The sequence below is a fragment of the Xyrauchen texanus genome, chromosome 29 (genome assembly GCF_025860055.1).
Source record: "Xyrauchen texanus isolate HMW12.3.18 chromosome 29, RBS_HiC_50CHRs, whole genome shotgun sequence".
In the NCBI taxonomy this organism is placed as follows: Eukaryota; Metazoa; Chordata; class Actinopteri; order Cypriniformes; family Catostomidae; genus Xyrauchen; species Xyrauchen texanus.
Window position 1 is genome coordinate 33,354,835 of NC_068304.1, and position 26,161 is coordinate 33,380,995.

Consider the following 26,161-nt stretch of genomic DNA (forward strand, 5'->3'; position numbering starts at 1 on the left):
GCGGTCTCATGCATTCAGATGCTTGTGAATGAAAGTCAATGGAGCGAAGTGTAGTGTGACTGCGGCTTAAAATATTAAGAAACAAATGTGTGTGTAGTTTTGTGAAATTATTTTAGATTTTTTAAGTGTTATAATGTGTTTAGTCCTATAATCTGTCCTTGGAATAGTTGCTGAAATTTTATAATTAAAAAATCCTATACAAACACATTTAAATTAAAGTAAAAATGCTTCTCTTCAGGTTTATATGTCTAGCATCCAGATGATATTTTAATCTTTTGAATTAGCTTTATTAGAGTGACAAATAACAGCCCATGATTTTGATTAAGAAACAACATTTCATTTTTTCCAATATGTCTCATACAGTCGTTCTACATGATCAAAATATAGTTAACTTTATATTATTGGGTTAGGTTCTCAGCATCAAAAAGTTTGAAACCCCCTGATCTATATTCACCATCATCTTTAATTTAGCTTAAAGACTGAATTGAATCGGTCAAATGAAAGAAAAGTTATGGATGGAAGGTTTTTCTGTAAAGCATACAGTAAGTGCTCTAGCTTAAACCAAATATAGTGTCTATAGATGGTAGAATTTATATATGAAATGCAATTGTTCCCTTTTATGCAGACTGAGGTCAATGTAAAAAATCCCCATGTGAGATGACATGGAGAGATGTGCCACTTTATGTCTAGATATTGTTGGACAGAAAGCCTGATGTTACTATATGTCAGCTGGCACATACAGTATGATAACACTCCAGCTAGAAACCAGATGGTGTTATATTGATGAATGGATGTAAGAAAGGCATCTTAATTAATTTAATTAAAATCCAGAACCATATTCCAGGAATCTGCAATCTGAGTGAATCTTTCAAATAGATTTTTAGTGTTGCTCCGTGCAGTGTTTTGAAGCAGACATTTTAATCCAGAAGTGAGATTTGTTGCATTTAAGGTACTGAGATATTTCCAGTTTTTACATTTTCTCCCACTGCTTTTTGCACTCTATTAAAAATATTGTAATGCAGTTGAAAAAAACGTAAGATCTAGGCATTTGGTGCGCTAAGAGGTATTTATTTTTATTTTATTTTTAGCATCAGAGTGCATCCGTATATATTGTTGGGTGTGTATTCTGCAGTATGCTTTTGATCACTTTTCACTTTTTTATATATAAATAAGAGATGGATTTGTTGCATTGGTATTTTGTAACTGATGGACACTACTGTGATTGATCAAGCAAAACACTGTCACAATCTTGTTCATTGTACTGTATGTGTGTGCATGTCTGAATGCCTTGTGTGAAATTATGTTGTTGTTTTTGTTTCTTTTATTAATTATATAAACCACAGCTGGCAGGGGTGGGGATATATATATATATATATATATATATATATATATATATATATATATATATATATATATATATATATATATATAAACTTTTAGCAGAAGAGACCACCTATTCTCTTCTGCAAAAGAGTAAAGAAGAGAAAGCCCATTAAAAGAGGATATCTTCCTTACAGAACTTAATTTACTTTCAGCCTCATTAATTTACTCATATGCAGCAACTTCTCTTGATGTATTTGACCAAAGATTTGACTAAGTATGCCAACTTATGTTGACCATTTGTGATATAGCCTAACTATTCTGGCTCAATGAAAATTAAGGATGACTCTAAATTATATTTCATATCATACTCGGAGCATTAGACCATCTGATTTTGGTATGCATGGAAACCAACTTAATTTTCACTGTAACTCTCTGATTAGCATAGCAACTGTATCCAAATACAGGTGTTTGTGCCACAAACTCCCACAAATCAACTGTTTATTTTCTTTATATCATAAAGGTGTACTGATTTATTTCTGTAGATGCCCCTCTACTAGCATCCCATAACTTATCTGGCATAATAATTACTTTTATTTTATTTTTAGAGCTGTTTTTATCTCTAGACCAGGCTGATTTGTACATAATACCATATGCACTGTAGTGTTTGACAATATCTGCAGTGTTCACTGACATAGGAAGCAGAACTGTGCTGTGCACAGTTTTCCACTCTACCAACTACTTTGTCAAGACTGATTCAGATGCTTTCTGATCTATGTAAAGTAGACAGATTACAAATAATTACAAAAATAAAAAATACTGGGAAAACACTTTGTGTTGTTGTTTTTTATACTGACTTGCCCATTTATTTAAAAGACTATTTTCTCCTGATATTATCTGGAACAGTCGACCTTTAGAGACAGATGTTCTACAGGAGGTTCTCCAGTTAAAGTAGATTGTATTTAATGTGGGTATTTTTTCTCTGTTCTACTGCTGAACAATATAAATGCATTGATGTTGCAATTTTCAGTTCTAATCCAGTATGGTTTCAATAAAATGGCTATAATGCTTCCACAGAGGTACTGTTATATCTCTCACAGACAATATCACATGTTTGTGGCAGTTTGTCTGAATCTGGGTCAAAAAAGATTATTTTTATCACTTCACCAAATAGGAAACTCAAAGTCTATCATAGTGATTGTATGCACTAACCTGTCTGGCCACAAGAGGGAGAGATATACAAAGAACTTGATTCTTCATGCATATCACCACCTACTGGGCAGGGAGGAGAATTTATTGTAAAAAAAAAAGGACTTAAAGCTGAAGTACGTAAGTTTTTCAGTATAAAAATACTTTCTTCTGTCCTAGTTTAGTTTAGTTTAGAGCTTTATTAATCCTCATGGGGCAATTTGTTCAGACTGTCATGGTGCTTCTCATATATAGACAACACTTAATACACATACATACAAATACTCAAAATACATAAAATATATAGAGGGGAAAAATACAAAATAAATAATAATAGAAAATAAATTGTGTTTGTTACGTAAACTAATTGCTTCAGGCACAAATGTAAATTTATAACAGTTTATGGAACACCTGATTGTCCTTAAACGCCGCACGAGGGGCATCCACTCAAAATAAAGGTTCAAAGGGTCTGTTCTATTTCTCCCATTCTTTTATGAGCCATCCTCAACACTTGCTGTTCATAATAAAATGTAAGACTATGTAAAGAAACACCCATAATTTTTGAGCACATGTTTACAATAACTTGCAGATTAAGAAAACCAACATGTGAAAGAAAAAGTCATACTTTCAACAAATTAATTATAAAAAGAACTAAGAATGGGCCTCTGTACATTAAAGGAATTAAGCTTCCTCAACACAAACAATTTTGGTGTGATTTTTTAATAATGGCATCAGTATTTTTATCAAACTTCAACATGTTATCAAAAATTGTCCCTACATACTTGTATTCCTCTACCACATTCACCTGTGTACCATTAATATTCACAGGTTGAAGTGAAAGTGTTTCCTTACTGAAATTGATAACAATCTCTTTAGTCTTTGAGACGTTCAAGTCCAGTTTCATACTATTACACCAAGAGATCAAATTGTGTAGCGCCGAACCATAATCCTGGTCTGAATGTGAATGCAAGGAAAGAAGAACAGTATCATCTGCATATTTTACCAGATAACGGTTAACTTAAATATATAATATAATATAAAAAAGATTGACGAAAGTACACAACCTTGTGTTGAACCTATAGAAGTGTTTAACGTATCCGATAAAACCCCATTAACCCTAACTCTTTGTTGCCTATCTGTTAAAAAGTTCATAATCATGACACTAAACCGTGATTAAAATTAAACTGACTAATATGTTTTTCCCCTAAAATAACAGGTTGCAGTGTGTTTATATGCTGTCAAGAAGTCCACAAACAAAAGCTGTGCAAGTGCCTCACTTTTTTCCAGATGTTGATCAAGAGTATTTAACAGAAACAGTTTTGCATCATCTATGCCTCTTCCAACGTGATTTGCAAACTACAGCAATTTAAAATTATTAGAAATACTCAGTGTCTTTAAAATCTACCATCTCATCAACTGTAGCAAATGTATCGAAACAGGCAAAAAAATTAATTAAACTCTTGCAGTTTAATATGCAGAGAAAACTATAAGTAAGCATGCATAGGTTAATTTTCTCGAAAACTGTAAACACTGTCTCTGTGGCGCCATACAATTCCTGTGTTTGTTTTGAGCGACCCACTTAGACCCGCCCCAATAACCTTAATCAACCAATGCCGTGAGTTATGGGACTATCTGACCGCTTAAACAACAGCAGACGAGGGGCATATTCAGAAAGCTGTTTTGAAAACATTGTTTATTTTTGTATTTATTTTCAGTGGCCGTATTGTTGCAGATATTACATACTTCATCTTAAATATTGATCTGTTTCTCACCCACACCTATCATATTTCTTCTGAAGACATGGAGTAAATCACTGGAGTCATATAGATAACTTTAATGCTGCCTTTATCTGCTTTTTGGAACTTCAAAGTTCTTGTCACAATGTACTTGCATTGTATGGAACAATGGAGCTCAGATATTCTTCTAAAATTCTTCATTTGAGTTCAGCAAAAGACAGAAAGTCATACACATATGGTATGACATGAGGGTGGCGAGAGAATTTTCATTTATGCTTGAACTATCCCTTTCAAACATTTGGGTTTTACAATGGTTAAAGATTGCTCTGTAATGTTGACATTGCAAGAAAAATATTTGTATTAGTTTGGATAAAATAACGCATTATATATATTTATATAATAATAAAAAAAATATATTGTAAATCTTTACAGATGTATTCAGACAGTAGTTTAGGCTAAGGCTAAAAATAATACTTTCAAAAATAACCTTCGTGAAAATAGGGTAGGCCTACATAATGCCTACACGCGCACATCACATATATGCAAAAGGACTAAAGTCTGTGTCAAGCCGGAAACATTTGCCAGGTATTCATTAATTAGCTTTATTAGCTCATCCACGCATTTCCCTGTCGTCTGACCTGTTAGTCAGTAACACTAGATAATTAGCATTTGACAAATTAATAATCTCAGCGTCAATTCATTCATCCATTCATTTAGCGGTAGAGTTTGATGGTCGCGCGCACGAAACCTAGTCGATAGTCTACATGCAAATGAAGCTGTAAGAGACAAACCAATAGGAGTGTGAGTAGTCCGGGTGTGGGTGGGCGATGTTCACCAGGAGGGCGGCGAGTGAGAGGTTTCAACCAATCACAGTGGACAGAGCGGTGTATTCTAATGAGCAAGGAACAATTCTATGTACAGCAATGTAAGGGGCGTGAGGAAAAGATTCAAAACTACGATCGATGCCCAAACATTGTGCGAACGCAGCGAAATGAGGGGCATAAACTCGTGTTAGGAATACACACAAATTTTTGGGCGTAAAAATACACAGTTATAGAAGAAGATACATACTCAAAGATTGATTGCTTTTGTTCTGTTGGCAAGACTCATTTGACTCCTCTGGATTCTTCTGAAGATGGATGGAGAGCGCAGTAGGAATAAAGAGCGTCTCGAGGCCAGTTTAACATGGCTATGTGAGCTGGAAATGTTAAAGCAGCGGCAGGAGAGTCTAGTCCTGGGCGCCTTGTCGCTCGGGGACACAGTGCCTGGATGCCTGGCGTGGGGTGATGTCGGTCCGGCCCGCAGCAGCAGCAGAGAGCACGAGCAGCTGACACTAAGACGACAGCTGGTGGGTACAAATATGTGAATGAAGTCCTTTTGGAATTCGCTCTTGACAGGAAAGTAACACTATATGGAGTGAGGGAGGAAAAAAACTCCCAAAAACCAGCTATAGATGCACACACAAGTCGAGCAATTACGAGAAGCCATTCAAGTGTTCAAAAGTGTTGAAAGTGTACAAACAACAAGAGACTTGTTTAAAACTATATCTTGTGTGTATGCGCATGTGTTGTCAAGTTTACACTTGAAAACTGCTATGTTTCATTGCGGTTTTTAAAAACACAATGATGTCATTAACAGTGGTAATCGATTTACAGCGAGTGTAAGTGGCGCGTTTTGACAGCTTTGATTGATGTGCACATGGAAAAGGGGGCGAGGCTTCCATTCGTTTAACTATCCATTGTTCCTTTCGCATGGATTTACTAATATATATTTTTTTCCCATGAAATGTGTAAAGATTAATACTTTCTTTACCTAATGTCCACTACCTATGATACTTTTTTTTTTTTCTTCTTCGTGTTAGGGATTGCTATTGTTAGTATGGCTTAAATATTTTCATATTTTATATATTATACTATACATATTTATATTATATTAGCCTATTGGTTTTTATTAGGCATGCATTTCGTTGATGATGAATTTTCAGAAGTGTGGCTAGTTTATTTAATTAAATTTATTTTCATTTTAAAACCCTGTTGTGCAGTTGTTACCTAATAGAGAGCTCTGTCTACCTGATCTGAGCCTTAAATTTTACTTTAAGTTGTGTAATTCAATATAGTCTGGTTGATTCAATACTATGATATTAAATATAATTGGTTTGAAGACAGATAATTTAGATGAACATATAGGTTATCAAACTAGTGGTTGACCGATATGTCTCTGAGACCGATATATTGGCCGATATTCAAAATGTTTTTACTTATTGCATCTGCCGATAAATGTTCCCCTTTGGCCGATTTGTTTCTTGAGGGCGCTGAGAATCGCCTGCGTGCACGTGAGTCGACTGAGACATGTAAACAACCAGTCACAGTTTGTTTTGTTGTTACGTGCCATCATGATACTACAATAGGTCTATTATTGTAGTAACACAATGGCACGTAACAACAAAACAGTGTGCATTGCAACACAGTATCATTTAAACTGTCCGCATATCAAACGCAGATGCGTTTGAGCTCATAATGTTAAAGTGCTTGCCTGTTTCATTCTCCCTCTCTCTCCTCAACAGTTCCTTGTAACATTTAACTGTCTTGTCTAATAATAAAAAGGCAAATATAAATCAAACTATATCATATGCCATCTGCAAATATGTGCATATCTCGTTTAAACGGATGTAATAAACCAACCTCACACAAATTCAGCAGATCGAGCATCCTGTGAAACGCTCATAAATCTTCATCTGAAGCACATAAACTAACAGCCTCTCCTCGGCTGTTCCCTGTAACTGGCGCTCATCTAATATAATCCTCTGAAGTGTGTATTCATAAAAAAACGTCAGGATCAGGATCAAAAGTTCCTCTCATTCACAAATCATGACAGTCGGTCTGTGACATTTCAAGCAGGTGATTCAGGCCGCTCGCGCTGGATCCGTACAATCATGTGAGTGCATCTTCAAAGTAAAAGCGCTTCACGTGTGCAATAAGTAAATGTCTTATTCACTATGCACTGTATGTACAATTGGTTTGATTCTGTATTTTTGGAGTAAATGCGATTGCTAATGTGGACATGCATGCCATCCATGGTTGCTGGGCTACTGTGTGTACTGTTATTTCCTCCTTCCTAATATATAAAACATTTCTTCATGTTCAAATAAATTACTAAAATTTGATTACTAAACAGAACTCTACCATTTAAAATACAATATAATGTTTTTACGAAGTTAAAGTGTAGTGTGAAAATGGGTAATATAGTGATAAATAAGTGTTTATATTTTTTTTATCAATTTTATTTTATATACTATTTTAAATTGAGTGATATACCAGCATTTTATCGGCCTATAGGACACCCTGCTCCCTGGATATTGGCATTGGCCATTAAAAAAAAAAACATATCGGTCATTCATTAAAGAAAACACGCTTTTTCTGTTTACATAGTTGCGGAAGTGTGATGTTTATTCAAGTAATCTTTTTATCCTAAACCTAGAACGCATCAAAAATGTCATTTAGCCTATGCTTATATCCAAAGTGCTTGACATTATACCCATTACAGGGACAGTCCTCATGGAGCATCCTGACATTAGATGCCTAGTTCATAGCAAGGGCTCAATGGTAATATCTCCTGCACCACTTTTTAGTGTGCTTGAGCCTTGCAACTTCTTTTTTTAGTATGCCTCACCACTCCGTACAACAAAAATAGTAGCTACATAGAGGAACATATAATTATTATATCATTCGGCAATATAGATTACACAAGGTTGTCAATATACAAATTTATCTTTTATTATTTTTGTACAAAATATTTTATCCTTGTCCATTGTATATGTGTGAGTAGAGTTGTTGAGACATTTCATATTTTACCACCAAACATGGAAATTGGTCATATTTCTATTGTAAGCTTTTTTTACACTGTCACCCAATAAGCTTACTCCATTTTCAATGTACTAAAAGATATTTAATTTGTTTGATGAAAACGTTTGTAGTAATTTACATTTATAGAGTTCATTTTCCTTGAAAAAAAAAGTAGATTTATAAAGCATTTAGATTTAACCTGGGTCTTTTTTGACCCACATATGCATTTAAATGGGGTTAAGCTACTTATGCATCCTACGGTTACACTAAGAGATCTCATACTCCCTCCTGTCGTTTCATTACCTGTCCATCAGTATCACTGCCTCATGGGTTAGGGCCTCTCTAACTCAGTTTTCAATAAATGGCCTGTGAAAAGGTGGTGAGAGAAATCAAATAAGCAGCAGTCTCTCTTTCCCTAGAGTTTCTCCCCCCATAGATGGATCAGACAAAAGGCGTGTGGAGCAGAATACTAATAAGCCAGACGCTTGCGGGACAGGAGCGTGCGGGAGAGCTCGAGACGCATCACCCAAATGAGCTGTCAGCAGCTTGTGTGCTCCGCTTCAGCGGTCAACAGAAAACATTCATCAATTTGCCAGAACCTCATTTGTTAAGCCCTTTTAAGATCCATTGGCGAGGATCTATCTATCTATCTATCTATCTATCTATCTATCTATCTATCTATCTATCTATCTATCTATCTATCTATCTATCTTCCTTCTAATCTTATCTCTAGATAATTATCAGAAACCCTTTTTACAGATTTAACCACAGTCATTACCCTATCCCAGAGAGGCAATCAGATATTATCTCCTCAAGCAACTACAGAGGAGGAAGTGTGCGCATGGTGTTCACATAACCCTGTGGGTACCATGTAATTACACATTCATCCTCTAATTATATAAATATCAGTGTAACTGGGGAAAATCCTTACATACCAACAAATTCATGTTAATACCTGAGCTTTAAATCAGTTAGACGTGCCACCTATTCATTCGTAAGTTCTGCTTTTGTGCTGACAGTGCTGTTGAGAACAGTGTTTAGGACACTGTGCATTACAGTAGCTAGTTTGCACATCTGGACAAACATACTATACATGAACCCTCAAGGCCAAAGCTGTATAGCTGCGTGCTATATATGTGTGTGTACCTGTGTGAATGTATACGCTTCAGTAATTCGTGCAGTTTAGTGATGTATTTTCTGGTTTGGGACTGTTTGGAAGATGTGTCAGTGTATGCTGAAAAAGGGGGTAGGGTGTGTTTATGTGTGTGTGTGTGTTGGGGGGTGCTGATTGTGTCACATTTTTGCACATTAAAGGCAAGTCGTGCACAGCAGCCAGATAATGAGAGTACACATGCAGCCTGATCTCCCTCAGGTCCTGTCTGTTTCTGTGATAATCAAATAGGCCGCTGCCTTCTGCGTGCGCATGCGTGATAGTTTTGAGGGTGAGACACAAAACTAGGTGATCCGTCATGTTGTCTTAAGACATTGTATGAAGATTAATGGTGAATCAGAGTCAAAGATCTACAAGGGAACACCAGATGAGGTTGAGTCATGGGCTTCACTGAGAATAGATGATATCATGTATGAGGCTTCGACACATGAATTTGACTTGTTTTTTTTTTTATTCGTTTTTCAAACAACTAACCCTCCGCACTGTCATTTTTCAAGTAATGAAACCAGATCCATATGTTCTGACTAGGGATGTCAATTTTCAGACATCTTTATTATCTATTGTCATAGAAATTAACAATCCATTAATTTATTAATCGTTAACATTAATACCGCACAACTGCTTGTTCAGTCACTTGTCATAACTAGACTGGACTACTGTAATGCTCTCATTGCAGGCCTTCCTGCATGTGCAATTAGACCTCTGCAAATGATCCAGAATGCAGCAGCACGTCTGGTCTTTAATGAACCAAATAGAGCACATGTTACTCCACTCTTTGTCGCTCTCCACTAGCTGCCGGTTGATGCACATATTAAATTCAAGGCCTTGATGCTGGCATACAAAACAGTCACTGGGTCTGCTCCAGCATACCTAAAATCATTTATGTAGAACTACACTCCCTCCAGAAACCTGCGGTCGGCTATGGAATGTCGCCGTTTCGTACCAAAACAAAGAGGCACCAAAACACTTTCCCGGACTTTCAGTTTCATCATACCACGTTGGTGGAATGACCTTCCCAACTCCATTCGTGAAGCTGACTCACTCTCTATCTTCAAAAAACGGCTAAAACCCATCTTTTCCATGAGCACTTAACCAGTCACAAAAAAATTATAATATGTGTATATATATATATATATATATATATATATATATATATATATATATATATATAAATAATATATTAATAATTCTTGTTGCACTTAAATCTGTTTTGTATACTATTCTGATGCTAGATTATCAATTAATCATTTACATCCCTAGTTCTGGCAATGGCTGCGTCCGAAACCAAAGGTAGTTGCCTTGCTACCCTATTAGTCAATGACTCAGCAGACAGTGTTTGTGTACGAAGGTATCTTCAGAAACTGGTTTTGGACCGGCTACTGAGGCAGCATAATGTCACATCATTGCTAGGATATCAGCAACTGATTATAGCCATCTTGTGTCCACTAAATTTAATGCGCCTGCTTCATTCAGTCCAACCGAAACACAATAACTATTAATCTAGAAGAAAATCAAGAGAGTTTTGGTGATAACCACGTGTATATTTCACAACTAAAATGCTAATTTCTATCTAGAAATTGAATCAAAAGTTGTCTTCGACCACTATTTTTTTTCCTCCGCTCAACTGCTGTGGAACAGTATTGTGGGAAGTCGCAAGGCTCAATAGGTCGAGGTTGTGAAGGATACATTTATGCTGCCTTCAAAAATTGATCAGATGAACATATCTCAGTAGACAGGATGTGATCCCTTCCTACCTCCATATATAGCCTCCGAAGACAGCATTTTCCTGGTTTCGGACGCAACCAATTTAAATCCAGTATATGTACATTGGTTGCCACAGCAATGACTTACCAACACAATACCAAGAGACAGAAGACAGTAACTAAAAAAATATCATTATACACTTCTTTGATTAAAAAACGATTTGAAATCAAGTCTGAATATTTAGATAGAAAGGCATTTACAAAAATGTGTCAAGTCAGATTTCTTTTTTCTTTTTTTTCGCTGTTCAGTCTACAAACTACTAAATGTTTTGACTTGAATAGAATTTTTGCTGCCTGTTTCAATGAAGTCTAATAATCTCCATAAAATTGGATTATGTTTTTAATGGAGTTAGCTTATTTTGCCTTTGTTTAGTAATACTGTTGTTTGAGCATTCAAATCTGGCAGACCTAAAATTGATTACATTGATTTCTGATTCTTTCTCTGCCTCCTCCTTCCTGCTCTCTCGCTCTCTCTGTCTCTCTCCACCATATTGTCATGGTTTCATATGGACAACGATATACGACAATGACATACAATTCTAATTCTAAAAACAATTGCAAAATTCTTGTGAACACTGATGTTGGAGAGGTGGCCTTGTGTCAGTATAACTGTTTCAATAGTTTGATCTAAGCTGCTCATTGGAAACTTGGGTTTGAGTCCGGCCTGGGTTGTGTTACCATCCTGTTCCTCTCTCTCTCCTTGATTTTCTGTCTACCTCTGCTCTTGTGTCAATCAATAGGATGTGCCGAAAAAAAGAATTGACACTGATCATTTTAGGCAGAAGTCTAATTAGTAAAGACACATTTATTGCACAAAATGCAGCCTTAGGTCAAAATATATTTCAGTCGTCTGTGTTGCTGATCAGAGCGCGCACACATTATGCAAAATTCGGCCCAGATTTTCTCGACACGCTGACAGTCGTCATCTGTGCACATCATCTGCGCTTGCGCCTGCCATTGACTTCTAAAAGTGGATCCCAAAACAGTGGTAGTGTGCATGTGTTTGCATTCGCTCGTGGTCAAAAGAGTATATTTTGAAAGGCTGACCACTCGGGTACGCAAGGCGATCTGGAATGTGGGAAAAAGGAAGGATACCCGAGCTTTTAGGATTCCTACACACTACAATTTGTGCTGTGAATACATTAATGTCTATAACTTTGCTTCAGTGCACTGTTTTTCTGCATGTCGTACTGTCTCACTCATGGTTTAGCACTCAGCCCCTCAAAGTATACTGTACTCTTAGTACTCACTTACTCAAATGATTGGCCATAAGGATACATGGGGTTGGGCGAATATTATATAGAATATTAACTATACAATCAAAATAATTTTGCTGATCATGTAAAATTGACCAATATCGTGAATATGCGATGATTTTAATGTGCTTTCATTTGGCCATTAAGTTTCATAAAGAGTGCATCTGTATAATAATTTTACAATCCTTCAGGGCTGCGCAATTAAACAAAATAACATCAAAATGGCAAGCTGGTCATATGTGATTATTAATCCACAAAAGGCTGCGATTTAAAGACAGATAAACATGGTCTGTGTGTGATTCAGAACAAACCGGTTATGCGCTGATCTGTGTGCAACCGCATGGCGGTGATCTCAGATCAGTTCATACTGTGAAATCCAAGTAATGCAAGTTCAAGCATTCATGCAATTCCAAACATTAGTAACCGCTACAAGATATTATATAAATGTACAAACACGGCACCATGTAACAGAAAAGGAGGAGATTACAGCATTTCAGGAAATTAGGAACATTGTAAACTTTCAAATGCACAATCCCTGCATTCCAAACAGGATAAATCCACCTCCGAAGGGCACTTCAAAAGGGGAACGTTTGTGGTTGCCATGTTGAAGGGTCATTCCAAACCGGGCTCATAAATAGCTGCTTTGCAGGACACTTCAAAATGGGAGTTTCTGTAGGGTTCAAATGATGGACACTTCGCTGCCAAGCGAGCTGGAACTGGACCATACGTCATAAATCTGCAGGTTACTCTGGTTCCATAAACAAAAAGTCTGTGATTTATAAAGGCTTTTAGTTGAATTATCTTTTAAAAACATTTAAATCCCTTGCCTTCTGTTTGAAACTGGCTAATGCTTTTGTTATTTTCCTGTACATTCACTTGATTTTATTCTATTACAAGAGTTGAAATAAAATATATGCAGTGGTATTTTATTTCATTAATAACTGAACATATACTGTACATTTGTATACAGGTTAATTATTATTATTATTATTATTATTATATATTTTTTTGGGTAAAAATTGTTTAAATAAATAAAACATTTAAAAATGAAGCTTAAAGTTCTACATCAAGTCTATACATTTTAAAGCATTTAGTTTGGTTTGCATTCTGAAAATAGTAACTAGTAAGTCAAAATCATGTATAAACCTTTCTGATTTGGTGCAGATGATGATCATTAGCATCAGCCTTTGATTATGGCAGCGGCTGCATAGATTTCGCTTGCATATGACGCTGAAGTGTGTTCCAAATGACTGATATTATTGAGCCCTACCCCTTCAACCCTCCGAAGCTCTCACTATGGAGGGTAAACCCTTTGAAAGGAATAGGGAAAAAGGGACGAGCCCTTCGGAAAGGAATGCACCCATTGCCTTTTCTGTGTCTAAATAAAAGCTCCTTGTGATGTTGAAGTAAATACAACAGCACTTTTGTGTTAAAATAAAAGCCCCTGGTGGAAGTGAAGTAAACAAGACAGAAATATATTACTTTGTATAACAGAAATGTAATAATCAGAATAATAATGATAACTCAGCATTATATTATAATAATAAACCTGACGTGTCCCATAGTAATCATTTAGCATTATGCAATGTTCATCTGGGGTTTCAAAAATAAGTCGGTGAAGTAGCTTTGCACACCTTGTTCATTCACAAAAATGTATTAGTAAAAACATTTGAAGGTAAATAATGCTTTTTATTAAGCTACTATGTATCATTGTATATGAAATATAAATATAAAGCACATATCAATTAAAATTATTGAACTTCATTCTCCATTGTGCTTATTTAACCCTTGTGCGACCTTAGGGATATTTTTGTCTTTTCGATCATTTTGGCTGTGTTATTGCCAATGGCATAAATTTTGCCACAGGTGAGTATTTATGGGGGAATTTTGATATTTCCAGTTCCTAAATTACATATATAATTACACTGTGTACTAGGGCTGCAACTAACGATTATTTTTATAATCGATTAATCTAACGATTATTAGAACGATTATTCGACTCTTTTGCGATTATTGTAATGGTTAATCATTAGCTCTTAACCGATTATTCTGCTTGTGTCCCGACTTAAAAGGTTGTATTAAACATGCTTACTAACAATAAAGAGGGGGGAAATCATATTTTAAAAATACCTCTAAATGACATTCACTGAATATATATCGAGATATATATTGAATATCATCAATAGGCTGAAAAATATTTAGAAATATTTTTTTAAGACATATCGCTCGAATATATTATTCCAATTTGTGTGCACTTTGACCACTTGGCACGCAGACAGTCTACACGTACTGTGCTGATGCCGAGTGTGCTGTTTGCAAGATGTACCGGCATGCGGAAAACACGTATATTTGGCTTTTAGGACAACCTGATCACACGTGATATCAGCTTGTTAGTTCCTAATGTTTTTCCACCTAAAGTCAAATCCAATGTGCTGAATTCCAGACAAGCACCAACAGGACGCAACTGTTCATGCCCCAAAAATGCTTGTGATCTCTGGCTAATGAGATACTACAATTTTAGTAAAGTGAGTGAATTAACACAGTTGTGTTCTCCGTAATGTTAGTTGTTAGGGTTTGGCTCAGGGTTACGGTTAGGGTTAGGAGGGTTAAAATTAAATATGCTGTTACTTTCAATTTTCATCCATTCAAAGAAGTACTGTAAGTGAAAGAATGCAGTTTTGCTCTCCGTATTGATATGCATATGTGTGACTGTAGTTCCTTCATCAACCACCGGGGGCAGTTCGGACATTCAGAAAGCATAGACCAATTTTAGCAGACCAAACATTCAACCTCCTATTCAACGATCTTACTGTTCTGATCTCATTCATTCATATCCAACAAACACACAGTCAGAGTGTGTAGGAACCCTTAATAGAATGGAAAAGGGACAATGTAAAGCAGGAAAAAACTACCAAAAGGGGATACTACATTTTATATAAGTCAAAATTATTCAAAACACATCTTAACCTTTTGCATCACCTTACAGTCTCAACCAAAAAAGAAAAACCACTGAAGAATTATGTTGATTATGAAATATGAAAATCATTAACATGTTTGTTTTATCACCAAATATAGAATTGTCTCATCCAGTCTGTTACTCAGTTGTGTCTTGGATCTCTACACCCAAACTTTGGTTTTGCCATTATTATACCCTTTATTAGAAAGAAGGAGAAAGAAACTGAACTCTAAATAGACAAAGTGGTTAAAAGAATGCCCCAAGTCAAACCACCTTTGCGTCATAGACCAGCATACTACATCTAAACAACATCTAAAAATAATAATAATTTTACCCAGTTCTGCCCTGGGCAGGTGTGGAACATACAGAGATGAATATAGGACACATTTTGAGTCAACAAAACAGGAGTTAAAGCTTGTTTTTATGATTGTGTATGTTAATTTGGGTTACAAATCTGTTATCTCTTATCTGGCCGTGGACAGAAGTGGGGACAACACTAAATGCAAATAGAAAGTGCAACTATAATTGGGCGTAGTTCAAACTGCTTAATAAATAGGCTTATCAACTTTTTGGATTAGAAAATGCTTTTAATATATTTTGTTGCTGATGTCAAAAGCTGCAAGTCCAATCAAATTCTTTAGTATTTTGGTGCACATTCATGTGTCTTATGGTAGAAGCTATCCAAATTAGGTAGATGCCAACATGGGCCTGATGCTCGACATCACCTCATCCTCGAAAACCATAAACAAAACTATGCAAAGTTATAAAAGTAAATGACCCAGATTGCATTAGATATGGGTTCACTTGCAATAAGGACACACATGAAGACCACATTGTGTTTTGTTTGATGAATTATTAGCTCCCAAAAGCATGAAACCATCAAAATTCAAGACGGAATTAGAAACTAAAACTCAAACTACAGGTATAATGTCAAGCTTTTTTTGTTTGTTTGTTTTTGGTGACTTTGTCTTTACGATAACAAATTTGGTACTGCATTAAGTCGCTACTTTATGTCCAAAGTAAAACGGGAGTCCTGAAGTAAAACCAGTTGAGGACCACTGGTTTAAAGAAAAGTGTACTCCACAGTATCTTCCTGTCTTCAGTAAATCATTAATGTTGCAGGTTTGCTGCATTTTGCTTACATAACTGCTGCCAGTGGTGCGCAAGAACACACACCACACATCAGTGACATGTTCCAATAACACACACACACATGCTTCATGCTTGATGCTGTCTATTTTATACTTTTCACATGATCCCTGTTAAGTTACAGTAACACCCAAACACTCACTTACTGAATTATAGTCACTTAATTCAAATGCATGACACATTATATGCATTTACCTTAATTTATACAGTACAGGAAACCACTTTGTTGGACTGTAATGACACTGATAGACCTTATGACCATTTACATGGTTTCCGCAGGTCCTTAAAAAGTCTTAAATGTACTTTTAAAGTTAAATGTAATAATATACAAAACAATAATAATATAATTATATAAAATTATAATATTAATAATATGAAAATATATGATCTATATTTCATATTTAGTATATAATCTATACTAAGTTTTCAATATACATCATAACTAATTATGCAGCACAGTTCTCTTTCATAATTTAATCTGTTTACATTTCAATAAATATTGTCAACTATAAATTGCCATTTTTAAGGTAACTGACAAGTTTTGAATTTTTCTTGATATATTTCACACAAAAATGTCTTGCCTTCAGCTGTTTGAGATTTTAGGGATATTCAGTCACCATTCACTTTCATTGAGTGAAAAACAAGATGTAGTGACAGTGAATGGTGATTGAGACTAAACATTTTGCTTAACATATTTTTTGTTCCATCGTAGAGAAAAATTCATACAGACTCAAGGGTGACCAGCGATGACAGAAATTTCATTTTTAAATGAACTCCCCTTAAACTGACCTGTTCAAGTATTTGTTAAAGGTATCTGCCAAGAAAAAATACACTCACCTAAAGGATTATTAGGAACACCATACTAATACTGTGTTTGACCCCCTTTCGCCTTCAGAACTGCCTTAATTCTACGTGGCATTGATTCAACAAGGTGCTGAAAGCATTCTTTAGAAATGTTGGCCCATATTGATAGGATAGCATCTTGCAGTTGATGGAGATTTGTGGGTTGCACATCCAGGGCACGAAGCTCCCGTTCCACCATATCCCAAAGATGCTCTATTGGGTTGAGATCTGGTGACTGTGGGGGCCATTTTAGTACAGTGAACTCATTGTCATGTTCAAGAAACCAATTTGAAATGATTCGAGCTTTGTGACATGGTGCATTATCCTGCTGGAAGTAGCCATCAGAGGATGGGTACATGGTGGCCAAAAAGGGATGGACATGGTCAGAAACAATGCTCAGGTAGGACATGGCATTTAAACGATGCCCAATTGGCACTAAGGGGCCTAAAGAAAACATCCCCCACACCATTACACCACCACCACCAGCCTGCACAGTGGTAACAAGGCATGATGGATCCATGTTCTCATTCTGTTTACGCCAAATTCTGACTCTACCATCTGAATGTCTCAACAGAAATCGAGACTCATCAGACCAGGCAACATTTTTCCAGTCTTCAACTGTCCAATTTTGGTGAGCTCTTGCAAATTGTAGCCTCTATTTCCTATTTGTAGTGGAGATGAGTGGTACCCGGTGGGGTCTTCTGCTGTTGTAGCCCATCCGCCTCAAGGTTGTGCGTGTTGTGGCTTCACAAATGCTTTGCTGCATACCTCGGTTGTAACGAGTGGTTATTTCAGGCAAAGTTGCTCTTCTATCAGCTTGAATCAGTCGGCCCATTCTCCTCTGACCTCTAGCATCAACAAGGCATTTTCAGCCCACAGGACTGCCGCGATACTGGATGTTTTTCCTTTTCACACCATTCTTTGTAAACCCTAGAAATGGTTGTGCGTGAAAATCCCAGTAACTGAGCAGATTGTGAAACACTTAGACCGGCCCGTCTGGCACCAACAACCATGCCACGCTCAAAATTGCTTAAATCAACTTTCTTTCCCATTCTGACATTCAGTTTGGAGTTCAGGAGATTGTCTTGACCAGGACCACACCCCTAAATGCATTGGAGCAACTGCCATGTGATTGGTTGATTAGATAATTGCATTAATGAGAAATTGAACAGGTGTTCCTAATAATCCTTTAGGTGAGTGTATACCCTTATTATAATATATAACTATATATAAGACATTATTCACAGCAGCGCCATATTAAATTTTTTACGAGAATGACAACGAGGCTGTGAGGGATAGACGTACAGTCTATTCAATCAGCTGTACTGCAGTTTAAAGTGTTTTTGGATTGTTCTGCAGACAAAACATTGTAAAAATATATTTTCAAGGACACTCAGTAGACAAAACACTTCAGACGACATGAGTTGTAGAAAATCAGATGGGATATTGGAGCTTTTTACAGATTTATACCATGCATGCCATTGAAGAGATGGTAAGTCTATCCCTCACAGCTTCTTTTACATTCCCATTAAAAGTCAAACATGTCGTTACCGTGAATAAGGTCTATAGACCAATCCTCTTGTTTACAAAAATGTCAGCGCATGCGCAGTAAGTTGTGGGAGATTTGACAGATTAGATGATTAAACGAAAGTATGACAAAACCATCATAATTACAAACATATTCGTAGCGACAATTACTATAATAAAATGAGTTCATAACAAACATGTAACCATGTTCGCAATAAACCTTTGCTGCAAAGTTGTGAGTTGAAATTACCTCCTCAGTCCAGTCAGCTCTGTTGATGGCTTGAAGCCACAGCTCTCAACTAGAGCCCTCGGAATCATTTTTCAACAACATAATCCGATAACAGTTTACTTTTTACGCATGGTTTTTGCCACCACTTACGTGTTTGACATAAGCGGTGACATTGCCAAAGCACTGGTCTAATGCATCACATCTTGCTGGAAAGCAAGTGACTAAAAAGAAGGGTCACAGTTTAGGCTACATACTTAGGCTACATGCATTCTTAATGAATTAATTTAGAGTTGTAATGTTGCATTAACTTATTTAAAAAAAGGAAACACATAAATGCACAATAAAATATTAAAAACATGTCCAGAGACATACAGTGGTTTTGTATCTACCAGCTAATGAATTATTGAATGTTTTTTTTTTATTATTATTGCAAAAGTGGTCTTAAATATGTATTTTATTTGGCCTTAAAAAGTCTTACATTTCATTAGTTCGAACCTGCAGAAACACTGAAAAAATTGTAATGATGTTGAATTAGGGCAATCTAGGATATTGGTATTAATGTGTTACATCTTAGTGAAAAAATTAATGTCCCATATTACCCTAATGCACTCTTGTAATGTACTTTTCTCTTATATGAGTTACTGTAATTTCAGCACTGTCCTACTTATATCCGAATATTAATTATACATTGATTTTTTTAAGCCTGCATGGCAGAAATTTTGCTGTCTCACCACCAGACACCAGAACTGTTACAGGGTATTTTCTGTTCTCTAAATGGCCAAAAGAATCACCTCACATTCTTAAAGCTTTTAAGTTAATGAGTTATGTTGATGCTTTTACTTGTGTTTGTATTCTTGTGATTGGTCCCCACAGCTGTTTTAAATTGACCTCAGAGTTCACTGTCGTCATGTTTAACCCTGCAGAAACGGCTCCAGGGCGCCCCCAGTCTGCTAATGCTGGCACTGCAACAGCAGCTCAGTGAGTTGAGGGTAGATGGAGGACTCACATGTGAGCAGAATACAGAGGAGGATTTGGATTGTCCCAGTGCATCCAGCTCAGGTACACCAAGACTCCATTAATAATTTATTCACTGTAGTTTTTTGAAAAATTTAACATTTCTGGATAGTTATTAATATGCACAGAATTTCTGCACTTAAAGGGATAGTTCACCAAAAAATGAAAATTCTCTCATCATTTACTCACTCTCATGCCATCCCAGATGTGTATGACTTTCTTTCATCTGTTGAACTCAAATGAGGATTTTTAGTAGGGATGTGCCAGGTTACTTTAACATTCAGTTAGCCGTGAGCTTTCAGGATCGGGATGCAGGAATAAAGGTTTATTGCGATGGAATTTCCTCAAACACTCAAAATAGCAGCAAATAAAATGGACAGTGAGCTATGAGTCTAAATAGCAAAATATGTAGATCTTCAAATGATATAATCTCACATTAAATGTAATAATGAAATTGTTATTGCATGTAGTATGCGCTCTGCCCGGGCGAATGCAAGAATTGTCCTGTGCTTGGCGTTACACAGGTTACAGGTTAAATAACCTCTTCGGGGTGTTTTGATTTTTAAATGGTTTAAAATCAAATGGCATTGAACTTGTCTAACTATTGTATGTAAATATGCACATTAGAGCAAAAGGAAGGTTTATAAAGCGTTTATAAACTTTCCTTGGTGAAAAACAACCTGGAATTTTGTTTAATGGTGTAACAGTCACACAAACTGTCCTCTTTGCAACCTGAACTTTTTCAGAAAGCAGCACAGCACAACGAATGAAACAACGCAGGTGTTTCATTATTTGATTATAAAAAACATAACTTCTTAACTTTACTTTTGGTGATCCTGTGCGAGATGCTAAAAGAGAAAACGGTGAGATTCAGCGCAACATTCAAAAACTTCCATCCAGCGTTTAACAATACATAGAAAAACAGCAGAGACGCACAGAAAAGCATGTTTGAGCAGCCCCTAACTCACCCTATACTTGAAAAACTGTCTCAAAACCTACGGTTTGCCAGAGCTTATCGATTTCTGTTTGGGTTGAAGACCTCTATTGCACCTGTAGAATAACCATATAGTGATTTTGGTTTTCGAATAGTGGTGCGTCTAGTGGTTAACCAAATGTCAAGTATCCATGCACATCCCAAATTTTTTTAAACGTTTCTCAGCTCTTTTGGTCCATAAAATGCAAGTGAATGGGTGCCAATATTTTGAAGCTCCAAAAATCTAGTATAAAAGTCTAGATAAAAGTAATCTATAAGACTCCAGTGGTTAAATCAATATCTTCATAAGCGATATGATACGTGTGGGTTAGAGATCAATATTAAAGTTCTTTTTCTTTTTTTTTTTTTTACTATAAATTATCCTCCCTGCTCAGTCAATATCCACTTTAGCTTTCTTTTTTTGACATTGTTCTAATTGTGTTTTTGGTGATTCTTCATGCATATCGCCCCTACTGGTCAAGGAGAAGAATTTCAAGCAAAAAAGGACTTAAATATTGATCTGTTTCTTACCAACACCTATCATATCACTTCTGAATTCATGGATTAAAACACTGGAGTCATATGGTTTACATTTATGATGCCTTAATATACATTTTGGAGCATATCCATTTTTGCACCCATTTACTTGCATTGAATGGACCTACAGAGCTGAAATAGTTTTCTAAAAATAATAATTTCTGTTCTGCAGAAGAAAGACAGTCATACACATCTGGTATGGCATGATGGTGACAAAATTATGAGAGAATTTTCATTTTTTGGGTGAATTTCCTTTAATTAAGAAATCTTGGCCTATACAGAGAGCTGATAATTATTTTAAATAATATGAAGGACAGTATTTCAAATATACTGTATATTTAACAATCCAATTTTTTTTTAAATAACAGCATTCATACTAAAGGCCAAAACATACTGTATGTGAGTAGTACTTGAACACAGACACTTTTAGATACGCAAGCTCGATTTTGTGTGTTGTGTTCCAAAATGTGTCTGAATCTAATTCATAACACATCCCAAGTACACTTTGCTTTCTCAAAGTTGCCTCAAGTATGTTAAAGTCAATACATTTATAGCAACTTACCTGAAATAATAACACATCCAGTTTAATGGTACAGAGATTTGAAGGTACAGTAACTATTTCACCCTCTTGAGGTTTGTTACCACCACAGTAAGACAATAATTATGCTAAGCATGTTCAACCAAACTGGTGTTGGCCATTTGTTGGACAAGCGCTTGAATCTGCGTAAGTGAATTTGTGTGAAGTATATTTCTGGCCTAAAGCTCTGATCTAGAATGTACATGCTTCGAAATCATTTGAATGCAAAATATGATTGTATAGCTGTTCAGAACTTGTCACCTGGCATTAACAAAAAGAGTGTAACCTGTATTTAAATTTGAAAAGAGTACCCCACTTATTATCTGGTACCAATATGAGCCTAATCAGACTGATGCTAAATAAAAGATTTATCTAAGAGCTGGTGTTTGTGTTAGGATGTGTGTTGACATGCAAAGGTACATTGTAATGGCACACATCCATAACCAACAATTAGCCAGCAAAGCATACTGTACATCCATATGAATGATAGAATGAAGGTTAAACTATTTGAAAATAACCTTGTAAAAATATTCAACTTAATTCCCTAAGGGCTTTATGACCAAAGTGATAGTCTATCTCCTCCACTGCGTACCTGTTCGACACCAAACCTTGCTGTCTCCTGTCACAGGCCCAGATCAATGGGTGAGTGTGTCCTGTAATCATACATCACACCCAGCACCTGTTTATACACTATCAGTGCATTCATTCTTTATTATTATTATAAATTATTTTAATTAATTATTGCTAAAGCAAGCATTACTATTGCTTATTCTTTGGGTTGGGGGGTTTTCAAAAACCAAAGGTGGGTGAAAGAAATTCCATACAATGAAACCTATACGGTATGAGCAATATTAAGAATTAAATGTGTTTCTCTAATATTCCCTCCATTTGTTGACAGATGCCTACATGCTAGACTGGGAGGCTCATATGGAGCCCCCAATACATGCCAATCTTCCCCGCTCATTTTCTGCCCCATACCCCCCTCTAGAGGGTATTGCTGAGGGAATAGAGGAGGAAGAGGAGAACGAAGAAAGCCCTCAGTGGACTACAGATCAGATGGTGGAAGATGGGCAAATGGCTGATGGTAATGAAAGACTTGCGCTCGAGATTAACCTCACTACTGATTCTGAGGCAGACCCTACAGAAAAGATAGATGACGGCCCAACGGCAGAAGACATCCAGCAGGCCATGCGTGTGGAGGCGTACATCCTGGGTCTCCTGCAGCGTCGACACCTCAGATCAGCACCAGAACTGGACTCTGATCCCAATCGGTGGCAGCACTTACACACATACCCAACCAGTTACCCTAACTGTCCAGACCTTCCACTTGATCAACCAGAATGGCAGAATTGGACACCTCATTCAGAGGAAGAAAATGAGAGGGATGTTCAGGAGGTATATTACAGGAATCTTCCTAATGTCCAAACTGGACCAACTTCCATGACAAGCGAGGAGCAAGAATCCTCCTTAGAAATGGATCAATATGGATTTGCAGAAGTCTCCACCAGCACTGATGAGATTGACTCACCTTGGCAACAACGTGGTTACCTTGAACACATCCCCACTATGTTAAACACCCCAAAGCCACATTATATTCACACCTGCTGCAATCATACCTGCACATCTATGTCAGCAACTCCAGAGTCTCATGAGCAACCCCAGCCACTCGCTTCTCAAGAGTGGTCTCTTCTTCAGTCCCTATTCAGAAGGGGTTCTGAAGATAGGTGGACATCCATAGGACACAGAAATGCCAGGACAACCAGCCGCTCTAGGTCAGAGGACAGTGGCCTCTCTCAAGGATGGGCCACCCAACCTGAGCACAAATACTTTACAGTGGGGCGGGACATGGGCAGTCACCGTAGTGATGAATTTAACCCATCCAGTCAACGCCTCTGGTGCTCCTCGGCAGATCTTAGTCAAGAGGAGGACGAGGGAATATCCAGAGAGGAGGCTTGTGAGCTCAGACAGAACAATTTACCTGTTCACAGCCTCAAACACACCTGTGAGCAGGACCGGAGGGTTGGGAAGGGGTTGGCAGCAGGTATTGCACCAACCAATTGTTCAGACTCCAGTCTGAGCGAGACTTTCTCCCCAGGGACGAGTTCTGTGTCTAGTGACTCGGATGAGAGTGGAGGCCTGGTCTGGCCACAGCAGTTGCCCCCTCGTTTGCCTCCTTCCTCCTCCTCACAGAACCCCTCCAATGCTGTGGTCAAGATTAAAGCCTCACATGCACTCAAAAAGAAGATAATGCGTTTTCGCTCAGGCTCTCTCAAGCTTATGACCACTGTCTGAGTCTGGCCACCCCTTATATTTAAGGTTTAAGAAAATCTCTGCCCTTTTCTTGGCACATGCTGCAATTTTTTTTATTATATTTTTACAAATTTGTGAGAGTGCTCGATCTTATTTGAAGAAGTTCAACTAAAGTTCTGTACCACAATTAATCAAAAACTTTGGGGTTACCACTTTGGGGTTAATGTTCACTTCATTCATTTACATTACGTTATGATTTCCAGCCCAACCTCAATTCTGTTATGATTATGTTCATAGTCACGTACACTCTGTTTTAGGATTGAAAACCATATAAAATGGTGGACAGTGATAACCACAATAACGTAAATAAGAAGCATACATGCAGGTATTCAGAGACAAATTATCATCTGAAAGATTTTTTCAAGAGTGGTGCAGCTTTTTGTTTATGCTAGTTAACAAGCTAAATATTTTAATCAGTGTGCTCAACATAATGTATGTTTAACTCTGCACACAGGGATAGTGAGAGAATCCTCATTGGAGAGAAATTGGTCACATTTACCTTTGCTCAGCAAAATTCCGTGGGTGAACAACATTACAGTCGTTTCAATGGGAATCTGTAAAATCAGAAATTTTGCCTGATGGTCTTCGGATGACTAAGAATTTCCTTATGCCATCCCAGATTAGTATGACTTTCTTTCATCTGTTGAACTGAAATTAAGATTTCTAGTAGGGATGTGCACAGTTACTGTTTTTAAACATTCAGTTAACCACTATCGTTCATGAATGGTTAATCGTTTTTTTCATCAGGACACAAGAATAAAGGGGGGGTGTCCTTTTCTGCATATTGCAGTCCCCTTCAGCATACCGCTGTGCCGTTTTGTGGCCCTCTTCAGCCACTCGCAAGCCTTTTTTATTATTATTATTTACTAACTAAGAACTAATGCCTGAATCAAGCCATTTTAACACTACCCTGCTGCTGATGCTGTCACATGTTGTCCACAGATTAATGCAGAAGAGAAAGTGACTTCCACAGACATATAGATGAACCTTATTTAAATATTTTTACCTTGTTTATATCTTTTAACGTGCAAAAAGTAATTATTAGGGGCCATTGCCATTTGCATTTTAAAGAGGGTAATTTACAAGGTTCATCTCTTAGACATTATATGACAGGATTGCTAGGGTCATGGTGGCATGCTTATTTGTACTATGTACCACATTGCCTGCTATGCCCCAGGTGATTTCTCTAGTTTGCACAGCACATGGGTTGTCCATTCATTTTTGAATTACATGAGACTGAAGTCAGCTTGATACATTCATATTTTGTAGAATGTTTGTTAAAACACATTTGTAGAGAACCTTATAAATTAGTATTTATATTTTGACTATAATGTTATAGCATGTAGCTTCCTCATTAGCACCACCTAGTGCACTAGGTGAATGAAATATTTGATTTACTTGCTGTTGGTTAGCACATGTATGGCACTGGTAAGGGAGTTTTACCTGAGCCATTTATGTGCAATGGACACACCTGTAAATATATTTTAATGTGGTGTGTATCTTATGAATTGCCTTGCCTGCATGTAATATTTCACCCCATTTTATCTCATGGCTACAGTGTATTTTAGAGATTGCTATGTTGTAATCTTTAAAAAAAATTCTGTTCATTGCATGTTGTTATAAACTCCTTTTGAACTCATTCATGTGTATGTTGTAATATAATCTGGGGAAGCTATCTTATATCTGTATAGTAGACATGGGTTTTTGTATCTAGAATTGACAAAAATGAGAGTATATGGCTCTGGGTGGGTCCTGGCATAAAAAGAGGAC

The 26,161-nt window shown here is 36.8% G+C and overlaps 2 protein-coding genes across 5 annotated transcripts in view; both read left to right on the top strand.

The window, feature by feature from the left end:
• LOC127622649 (protein Aster-B-like) overlaps positions 1-26,161 on the top strand; it is a 355,094-nt gene that overhangs the window by 56,570 nt on the left and 272,363 nt on the right. The window lies entirely within an intron of this gene.
• On the top strand, positions 5,356-25,830 carry LOC127622651 (dapper homolog 3). The gene is made up of 4 exons (XM_052096671.1): positions 5,356-5,592; positions 19,904-20,039; positions 22,631-22,723; positions 22,980-25,830. Exons 1-4 carry the CDS (start codon positions 5,380-5,382, stop codon positions 24,371-24,373), a joined length of 1,836 nt encoding a protein of 611 aa, XP_051952631.1. The 5' UTR covers positions 5,356-5,379; the 3' UTR covers positions 24,374-25,830.

What these genes read in the sequence shown, in the direction of transcription:
- LOC127622651 (XM_052096671.1), top strand. Translation starts at nt 5,380, where the DNA reads ATGGATGGAGAGCGCAGTAGGAATAAAGAGCGTCTCGAGGCCAGTTTA. An exon ending in TCCCAGTGCATCCAGCTCAG is followed by an intron (nt 20,040 to 22,630) that starts GTACACCAAGAC and finishes TAATTCCCTAAG; the next exon opens with GGCTTTATGACCAAAGTGAT. An exon ending in TCACAGGCCCAGATCAATGG is followed by an intron (nt 22,724 to 22,979) that starts GTGAGTGTGTCC and finishes ATTTGTTGACAG; the next exon opens with ATGCCTACATGCTAGACTGG.